The sequence below is a fragment of the Prionailurus viverrinus genome, chromosome D3, assembly GCF_022837055.1.
Source record: "Prionailurus viverrinus isolate Anna chromosome D3, UM_Priviv_1.0, whole genome shotgun sequence".
NCBI classification, from domain to species: domain Eukaryota; kingdom Metazoa; phylum Chordata; class Mammalia; order Carnivora; family Felidae; genus Prionailurus; species Prionailurus viverrinus.
The window spans coordinates 42,249,733-42,259,837 of NC_062572.1; the positions used below are offsets into that span (position 1 = coordinate 42,249,733).

Here is a 10,105-nt window from a genome sequence, read left to right on the forward strand (position 1 = left end):
ATCTGACTCTTGATTTCAGCTCACAGTTTGTGAGATTGAGCCCCAAGTCAGGCTCTACACTGACACCATGGAGCCTGCTTGGGATTCTCTCCCTCTGTCCCTCTCTCTCTCCACCTTGCCCCCACCCCCTCGCTCTTGTTTGTACTCTCTCTCAAAATAAATATTTTTTTTAAAGGAAGGGTATATAGAATCCTTTTTATTCGTTTTTTAAATTTGTACAAGCAATTATATTTTCTACAGTTTGTTATCTTTTGAAATGTATGTTATCTTTTCAACAAGAGTCAGTAGACCTAGTGGCATTCACTGGTCATAGCAGAAAATAATCAGTCATAGCCAGACTGCTGGCTAATCATGAGAGGGAGAAGGTGGCCTTCTCCCTTCATGATGTGAATACTCAGGCACTGGAAATCGAGTGAACAACTCTTCCCTTCCCCGGAATGGATTTAGGATCTCTTTGTTTCCTTGATCCTAAAGAAAAGCTCGTGTCATTAAAATGCCCTGCTGCCTCTTCAGTAACTGGATTGCTGTTGATAGGCCGGCTGAGGATGACTCATCCAGTGATGAAGGGTCACAGGAGCTCGAAGAATCCATCAAAGTGGACCCTGTTCCCACAGAGCCCCCAAGCCATGGCAGCACAACCTCCTATAAAAAGTCTCTTCGACTCTCTTCAGACCAAATTGTGAGTCCTGTGTGATCCGTGTGGATCCAGTCAGATTACTTTAGTAACTGTTTAATTGGACATGCTTCTTGCACCACCTCAGACTTCCTACTTCAGTCTCTGAGAGTGAACCAACAGATAAGTATTTTTAACCTTCTTCCCAGATGTACCTTACACAGCCAGGCCATCACTTTTTTTTTTTTTTTTTTTTTTTTTTTTTAGGAGCCACAACAACAGAGAAATGTCATTTTCTTACTTAAATGCAGTTTCCTTTTTCCTGTTGGTTTCCCATTCCCTTTCACACATTTTCAGTATGAAATGGTCTTGCTGTGCCCTAGGGCGGTCGGGTGTGGAGGAAGAGCAGAGACATTTGGTTTTTTGGAGAATCAGAAAAATTTCTTAGAATTCCAAAACACCATTCAGGCAGTGGCTCCCTCAGCTCTTTGTGAACAAGCTGTGCACGCAGCACTGGGCTGTGTGTGTGCCAACGCAACAGAAACCATCCTGCCTTGAGCTGACGCCCTGAAACACTGGTGGTGGTTTGTAAATATTCAGACCCTGTTGAGAATTGTATGTTTTCAGCTGATTTTTTTTCTCTTATTATAGTAATCATATTTATGTATTTCTTTCCATTCCTTATACGTTTCTGCCATATATATATATGTATATGTATATGTATACACACACACGCACACATGTGTATATATGTATGTACACATACTACATATATTTCAGAGATTAGGAGATTAGAATTTTTTTTCACTTAACATGATACCTTTGTAATCTCTCAGTGACTACATATTATTGGAAACTGACTTAGTTGCACATAATTTCATCAAAGTGATACACCATGAATTTTCAAAATTCTCCCTTTATGATTTTCTTTATTCTCTTACTTTTTATAAAAGGCAAAACTGAAGCTCCAAGATGGCCCAAATGATGTTGTGTTTAGTATTACAACCCAATATCAAGGTACCTGCCGCTGTGCAGGGACCATTTACCTGTGGAACTGGAATGACAAGATCATCATCTCTGATATTGACGGAACAATAACCAAGTAAGCACGAGCCCATGGTGGGTGGCAGGGAGGAGATAGGTACAGGTCACTGTGCAATGGGGGGCAGGATTGGGGGAATCCCTCCTTGACCACCGTCAGGAAGTGTTTTAAACTACACGCATGGAGACTTGAACACAGAGGTCACACGTGGTCACACACAGGATCATTCTGTGGATGGAGGAGATGGGTGGAGCTGTACAAATTAACATCAGAAACTTTTAGCAAGATTTAGTTACGTAGTCTCTAAGTTCTGGCATTAAAATTAAAAAAAAAACTGTTGAGATTAGGGAGAAGAAAAAGAAGAAAAAGATAATTGTTCATTATCTCTGAAAATGAACATCTGGCTCTTGTGTCTGATTCTATTTTTAGAAATTCCTCTGTGAGTGTGCAGGGGACTGCCTCACTGCTATGCAAGCTGTGACAAAATCACCCTTGTAGATTATATTGTCCCCCCACTCTGCCTCTACCCAGTGGTTTTTGGCAGCTGGTATTTAAATAGGCAAACACTTGGCTGTATATGCTTCGTTTTCTGATACCTTTTCCTATTTCTACCCTCTCAGGTCTGATGCTTTGGGGCAGATTCTTCCACAGCTGGGTAAAGACTGGACTCATCAGGGTATAGCAAAGCTCTACCATTCCATCAATGAGTAGGTATCTTGTCCCACATGGCCACGTACTCAAGTGAGCTAGAATTTTGCTTTAAGAACTACAGAAAAATGGCATACATCAGTCCATGGATATCTTGTCTTCATGATCCAGCTATTCCTGCTTTCCTTTCCTGTAGCCTCATACAGAGAAAAGTGTCAGCCGCCATTTCTGGAACATGAGCTGTGTATCAGTCATTGCGTTACATGTTTAACCTGTACCTCTCATCCTCACAGTGCTAGGAGTTTGAGGCGCTGCTTATATATATCTGTGGTTATAGTTATCATTGGGGGGTTAAGCTTTTACAGAAGAGCCAGATTTACATTTTTTTTAATTGGGGTTGCTTTGTTGTTGTTTAAGAGAACAAGTAGGAGGGAGGGGTAGAGGGAGAGAGAGAAAATCTGAAGCAGGCTCCACACCCAGCACAGAGTCCAAGGCGGGACTCCATCTCACAACCCTGAGATCATGACCTGAGCCGAAACCAAAAGTCGGACACTCAAAAATCAAAAGCCACTTGGTCACCCCTAATTGGATATTTTTAAATTGGATTTCACTGAGTAGCTAATACTTGCATGCATGGGGTCACCCATGGGGTCCTCTCTGTTGGGGCAACAGAGAAAACAGTGCTGTGGCCTTTGTGGGACCATAATCCATATGAGTTAAATTGATTTGAAAATTTAGTGTCTTGGGGCGCCTGGGTGGCTCATTCGGTTAAATGTCTGACTTTGGCTCAGCTCATGAGCTCACAGTTTGCAAGTTTGAGCCTCGCATTGGGCTCTGTGCTGACAGCTCGGAGCCTGGGGCCTGCTTCAGATTCTGCGTCTCCCTCTCTCTCTGCCTCTCCCTCCCTCATGTTTGCTCGCTCACTCTCTCTCTCAAAAATAAATATTAAAAAAAAAAAGGAAAAAGAAAACTTAGTGTCTTAAGCATTAGTTGAGAATGCCATAGTATGAAAATTGTATGTCTGTTACCCATGATTTGCTCCTTGTCTTACAGAATGGTTTGCATTCTACAAATTGTCTTTATAAATGAGATCCTTTGCATCTTGCCTTTATGCAGATAACTTAAAGATAGTCCAGGGTTTTTGTTCCGTAATCTGACTTTCATTGACTGGTTGCTGAAGATATATCAGTATTTATAAATTTAGCATAATCCCTAGTTGCATATATCCCCATTTTTCCCTATGATGTTTTCTATGGAGAAGTGAGAACTTTATAATCCTAACTACTTTCCTTATTAAATTTAAGAATTTGATTTTCACAACAAACGAAGGGAACTTTATTTGGATCTTTTAAAAGAATAGTCCCTTTTTTTTTTTTTTTTTTTTCCATTTTTGCCACAGTATGTGTTTCTAAACAGGATGTGTTCTCTTTTCTTTCAGGAATGGCTACAAGTTTCTGTATTGCTCCGCCCGTGCCATCGGCATGGCCGACATGACCCGTGGCTACCTGCACTGGGTCAATGACAAGGGCACAATCTTGCCTCGGGGCCCTCTGATGTTATCCCCTAGCAGCTTGTTCTCTGCCTTCCACAGGTACACCTTCTGTGTGTGCATGCGTGTGTGTGCACATGTGTGGTTGTATGCGCCTGCTCGCGCTGGGGGAAAGGGTCTGAATGGGGAGGTTGGAGGTCAAGCTCATTGTAAGGGTTTGTATCTGATTCTGAGCTTTGGCATTTCTTGGTTCTTCGGCTCCCCCAGACCCAGAGCATTCTAACTCAGAGCTCATCCTAGTCTGTGTCAAACACGGTCCAAAAATCAAGCTGTCACGTTTTCTCCTTCCCTAAACACCATCACTCAGAGTCTTAGTCTTTCTTGACTGGCAAAGGAAGAGAAAGAAAGATATCAGTTACAAAATATTTTAAGAAATGAGTGATTGTGAGCACTAAAATCTTTTCAGGATCACATACCAGGAAAAACTACCATTTCAGATTTGGTCATTGTATTTGTACTTTTTTTTTCTCCCTAGGGAAGTGATAGAAAAGAAACCAGAGAAATTCAAAATAGAGTGTCTAAATGATATCAAGAATCTGTTTGCCCCCTCTAAGCAGCCCTTCTATGCCGCCTTTGGAAACCGTCCAAATGTAAGTGTGTAGCCTTTGGTATGGTGGGTAAAATTCAGAGGCGTGTATTTTTTAGGGTACAGCCCGGATATAATTGTCAAACCAATTGTATAAACAGAATGAATGTTCTGCTAAATGGGTTTTCATTTATCTGTTCCAAATTTCTGCTGTTGGGTCCTGTAGGACATCTGCCCTAGAGTTTTGGTGTATGAGAAAGGGCACTTTCTCTTTGTTTCTATGGCTTTGATTCCATCTCCTCGGGCAGTCCTGACTCCTGTGTAAGTGGTTCTAAGCCATGTCCTTGGATCCACCCCAGAGAGTGCTCCGCCTTCGCGAAAGCTTCCCAGCCTGCCTACCCACACACGGACCCTCAGTTTCCAGGCCTGCGGAAGGTGTTGCCACCTGGCCTCTGGCAGGCAGCAGGGCCCCTCTGCCATTCCAGGGCCCCTGGCGTCTGTCAGCCCCCAGTTTTCTGACTCTGAGTGCCCTTGGGTTTGGCCCCACTCTTTCAGTTTGTCTAAAGTTCAGTTTTAGCAGTGGCAGAGGGACACTGTGCCTGCACCACGTGTTCCCAAGACAGCCTTGTGTTCATACTGTTTTTCTGGCTCACAAGGAACCAGAGAAGCATCTCCTGATTTCTTCTCTCATAATCACCTTATTTAATGTTTTCTTCTGCAGGATGTCTATGCTTACACGCAAGTTGGAGTTCCAGACTGCAGAATATTCACCGTGAACCCCAAGGGTGAATTAATACAAGAAAGGACCAAAGGAAACAAGTCATCGTAAGTGTGCTCCTCCTCCTCAGCCCGCCGCCCGGCAGCCAGGGGTGGAGTTGGGAACAGAGATTCTGAGGATCAGGCCCAGCTCGAAATGTCAGTAGTGTACCTGTCTGTTGGAGGCTTTCCTCTTTGCCTGGGTGTGTCCTTCTCTGTAATAGTGTCTGTACTGGGATCACTGACTATTTTAGACTTCGAAGAGGAAGGCTGTGTCCTGGGAAGGGATGCATGCCCGTCTCAGATCCTACTGCATTGAGGAATCTCTGTAACTAGCTTCACGACGTGCAATCCTGTGCTCTTACATCAATTTCAGAGTAACACTTTGTGCGTTTTTCCCCCAATCCCTTCTCTTAGGTATCACAGACTGAGCGAGCTCGTGGAGCACGTGTTCCCACTTCTCAATAAGGAACAGAATTCTGCCTTTCCGTGCCCAGAGTTCAGCTCCTTCTGCTACTGGCGAGACCCCATCCCCAAAGTGGACCTGGACGACCTGGCGTGAAATGGCACCTCCAGGGGCGATCCTCCGTCACTCGCCTCGCAGCAAGGGAAGGTGACCAGCACTTCTGCTGGACAGAGGACACTGGGCTACCCTCCAAGCCACAGGTGCAGAATGGGACTCAATGCTGACAGCCAGGCACCAGCAGGCACAGGGAGAGCTCCTGAAGTTGGAACTGCTGTCATCCTTCCCCTTCCTAGGCCTGGCAGAGCTGTGGCTCAGTGCCCTGGGCAAGCGGGCAGGGGAGGACTCGGACCTGACCTTGGAGGCCTGGGCTCCTATCACTGGTCGTCCTCATACACGCGCTGTGTCAAGTGTGTGCTGGTGCTTCTTTAACTGAATAATTTAAAAGGAAGAAAAAAGAAGCTAAATAAGAGTGGACCAAAACATGTATAAAGTAAAAGTGTTATCGTTTCCACTGGGCAGTTGAGAGCGTTTCTCTCTAAAACCAGGGCTTTCTTTATGGGATCAGGGTCCACTGAGCTGCCAAAGGTCCAGTTAGTGATTGATGTTGGTTCACACCGCCTATGCACATTTCTTCTGTGGGCGCCTCCTTCCCTCCTGTGGTGAGACAAGACACCTGCTCAGGCGGGCTGCTCTGGACAGGGGCCCAGGCCACCGTCCCAGCCCCACAGATGTGGGCTTCTGGGGAAGGAAAGTCCCTTAGATCACCGTCTTCTCAGCTGTGGACAAAGCCAGGACAGACAGGTGTTGCTGGGCCTGCTTGGTGCCTATAGGAAGAGTACTGCCAACAGCGGAAGTAGATTGGACAAGTAACTGATCTGTTTTCAGAGAGGCCTTAGAAATGCAAATACATACTTGTGTGGGGTTCTGGAAGAGTCCTTTGCTCTGCTCTGCCTGCAGCTCAGTTTCTCCGCCTGGTTGTAATGAGACATGTCAGTCTCAGAACAGCACCGGGGGAGGGTTCTGCCCCATCAGCCCCTCCAGAACCGGGAGCCTCAGTGTCAACAGTCACCTCAGTGTTCGAAGCCAGAGAACTGTTGGGGAGGAGGATTCTGTACACACACACAGGCCTCAGCTGGGAGGGAAGCAGTGAGCCGAGTTCCAGAGCAGTGAGGGGAGCTGCAGATCCAGGCGCCCGCTGGGGATGGTTTCCTGTCCCCCTACCCCCCCACCCCCCCGCGCTTGCCCGTAGTTGTACTGTGGCATTCGCTCCCCACCCCCACCCCCCGTTTTAGTTGGCCCCACCCCAGTGATAGTGATCTAGAGATGGAGAAATGGGAGTAGTTATTTTTCCAGATTGGAGAGTCGAAGTCCTTTGAGTTCAGCTGTTTCTCCCAGCACTGTTGGATGCGGTGACAATGGTAGAGTCCCCTGAACTCAGTTCTCAGTGGCAGAACCTGGAGGCACGTGTTCCCAGAGGAGGAATGACACCTGCTTCTTCCAGTGCAAACCTGCCCACCTTAAACAGTTCAAAGACTAATTGTTTAATAAGTTTATTTATGTACAGTAGGTTAGGCAAACTAGGTTATGTTTATATGAAATTCTGCCCAGTTAGCGAATCAAAATCCTGGCAGAGCAGCGTGCCGCTATTGATCTCATAGACGCCACAGCGTGTCCCCCCCATGTTGGCTTTAGAGGGAGAACATGAGCTTTAGTAGGGCTTCTCTGCACATGCACGGTACGGAAAATCTTCTATACCTTCTGTAGTGCTTTTCAGGTTGTCCTTTAAAGAGTTTTTGATTAGACAGTTTTTTTCCCTTGATAAGCTCTTCCCTCTGGACACACAGGCTTTGTCAAGGTCCAGGCCAGGAACCCGGGTCTCCCAGCTGTGTGCTGAGGGTGGCAGACCCCTCTGTCCCCGGTGTCCATAAGCACTAGACTTTGTCATTTTGTTGCTGCAGATTGATCGATCCAGTGGGTACGTTTGCTAATTAACGTGTCTTTTTCCTTATTTAAAAGGAGTCCCTCTTGCTGAAAGTAGATGATTACTATCACTATAGTGTTCTGAAAGTATTAAGTTTGTGCTGAAACCCATTGCCATTTGGTACAAATGACATTTGTTCTTTCTGTGAAAGAGCGTTACCCTCGAGTGTGTTTGTACACAGACCCTTACGATGGTGAGTTAATGAAGCGTTAGCCTCGCGCTGCTTTCGGTGATGGGTGGTATCACGGGGTGATTGCAAGCTGATCGGGCTTTTCTAAGTCGTTCTCTAGGCTCCCCTGGTGAAACGGCCTTGGCCCGTCTCCCTCTCTCCAGTTCACCCTGACTTGAGTGTTTGTCTTGATGCCCATGTGCTGAAGAAGCTTGTCTGGTTGTGTTGTCGACATCTGCGTCTCTGGCAGGCATTAGGAAGTGCACGTGCAGGCCCGGAGCTTGCACACTTAGCCCCCCTGTGTGAGGACTGTGTTTGCTGTGCTTTAAAACCATCTGCATAGTTTCCAACTGGAAAAAGAAAAAAGTTCCTAGTGTGATGTCCTAAAATGAAAGCTGCTGATAATCACTGGGAGAACAGCCAGGAACAACAGCTACGTGACTGGAAAGTGCCTGTGCCCTGTAGGGACTGTGTGTGGCCCTTTCGGACTTCATTGTTGAAGGTGTGAGCAAGACCTTTTAAAAACAGGTAGAAAGTAAATGCTTTCTAGTAAATGCTAGTTGGTGAAAACAAACTCTTCCAGGAAATTTTATCATCTTTTTAAGTTACTGTGGGAAGCCTTGTTTTCCTCTGCTTTAGAACATGCTGTGTTTAATGAAACCGGTTAAAAATGGAGTTTTTGTTTAAAGTAAGTGCTCTTTCCAGGTGAAAACTAGTTTTTTTGGTTTGTTTTGAAGGTAAGAAAGGGAGGGGGTAACTTTGTTGTTTTAATTTAATAATTACATTCAGTCTATGATGAAGTATTTGATTATTAGCAATGCCACTAACAATTTTTGAGTTGTCAGAAATTACTTGTAAACATCAGTACAGTACTCAGTCACGGCAAAGACAGTTATCCTAAGATAAATGGCTCATATTTTGGTGCAGTGTTTGATGTTCAAAACAAAACGTTACAACAATAAACAAACGTAAACTGAGTGCATTGGACTCCTTCCTTCAGAGGACATTTAAACCGTATTCTCTGTACTCTTGCCAGAAATTGATAATTTCCATAAATTAGCATTTTGATCTTTGCTGACACTTAAATTTGTCTACAGAAAGGACTTCTTTTTGGTGCTTATTTTTATAAAACCTGACTCCAAAAGTGCGGCTACACCCACAGGAACCAACCTCTCTGGCTTTGTACGTTCTGCCAGAGAATGATTCATTCATACATATGTATTTCCTGGTGTGTCCGCACTGGCATCCTCTAGACTGCTGCCCCCTCAGCCCTTCAGGGGTCCCCTGGGAGACCTGCTCCGAGCCTTCGCCACCCCACCTTTCACTAGACCCTCCCTCAAGGTGAGTACCACTTAGCACTCCTGATGTTTTCATCAGCCTAGGAGAGTCCAAGTGATCTTGGATCAAAAACCACATCCACATACTATTTAAATATCTTTTTATCCCCTCAGATTGCTGGCCCTACCAGGTGCAGCATACGCTGGATACGAATCCCAAAGCCTTCCTTGAGAGCCTGCCTTCCAGTATGGCAAAGCTATTCATTTCATGCTTCTTCACCTTGACAGGAGGGCAGGGCAGGGTGAGGGGACAGAGGGTCTTGGGGATGTACTTAGGGAATAGGAAGGAAGCGCTCAGAGGGAGAGTGACTGTAAGGAACCGGCTTCTAGTGCCTGGGAGCAGAGAAGCATGGGCTTCTTCCTGCAGCCCTGAAGAGTGCAGCCTTTTTCCCTCCCTTGAGGATAGGACAGTGTAGGAGGGGAAAGGAACTTGTTTAGAAAGTGGACATGGATATGTACGATGCCATGTTTTAGATCTGCAAGCGTGGATTGGGTCTGTCTCCCTGATTGCAAACCCTTCTTTCAAACCGCAGATCACTCGTGAAACCACTCGAAAGATGATCGGGTCACTGAGAAAGCTGAATCAATGCGCTACCATGGAAATAATTTCAAATGCAGTGGGTGTTGATTTGCACTCTTTATTTGTGGTTAATCATTTAAATGAGGCCATTTGTTAATGGTGGGGGGGGGGGGGCGGGTCCCAGTCCTGTCTCTGTTTAAGTGCCCTGACCTTTTCCTCGGCAACAGCACCTTTGAGAAGTCATTTTCTGGTACCTGATTGCATCCTGGGCATGGTTCCTAGCTTAAAGCCTGTCAGCTCCTGGAAGGGACTGCTCCAGAGCTCCCAGGGTCCTGAGCTTGGCCAGCCTTGCGGTTTCCCTCAGTACAGAGGACGGCCTTTTCCTTTTTGAAAGATGCTGTGTTCTGAGAAGAAACTTCTGAGTTTTCATTTATTTTATCTTGAACTAAATGCAGGACCTGCTGTCATTAGACTTCATTTATCTTGCCTATCTTGGAT

The 10,105-nt window shown here is 45.6% G+C and overlaps 1 protein-coding gene across 4 annotated transcripts in view; it reads left to right on the top strand.

Annotated features, from left to right (window-relative positions):
* LPIN2 (lipin 2) overlaps positions 1 to 8,727 on the top strand; it is an 85,263-nt gene extending 76,536 nt beyond the window's left edge. For all 4 annotated transcript variants that reach the window (XM_047827636.1, XM_047827638.1, XM_047827635.1 and 1 more), the window contains exons 14-20: positions 535 to 679; positions 1,567 to 1,715; positions 2,276 to 2,362; positions 3,742 to 3,894; positions 4,328 to 4,442; positions 5,100 to 5,203; positions 5,552 to 8,727. In XM_047827636.1, coding sequence (XP_047683592.1) covers positions 535 to 679; positions 1,567 to 1,715; positions 2,276 to 2,362; positions 3,742 to 3,894; positions 4,328 to 4,442; positions 5,100 to 5,203; positions 5,552 to 5,696 — 898 coding nt within the window. In that variant the 3' untranslated portion in view covers positions 5,697 to 8,727. The remainder of the gene's footprint in view (positions 1 to 534; positions 680 to 1,566; positions 1,716 to 2,275; positions 2,363 to 3,741; positions 3,895 to 4,327; positions 4,443 to 5,099; positions 5,204 to 5,551) is intronic.
* Positions 8,728 to 10,105: the final 1,378 nt, after the last annotated feature.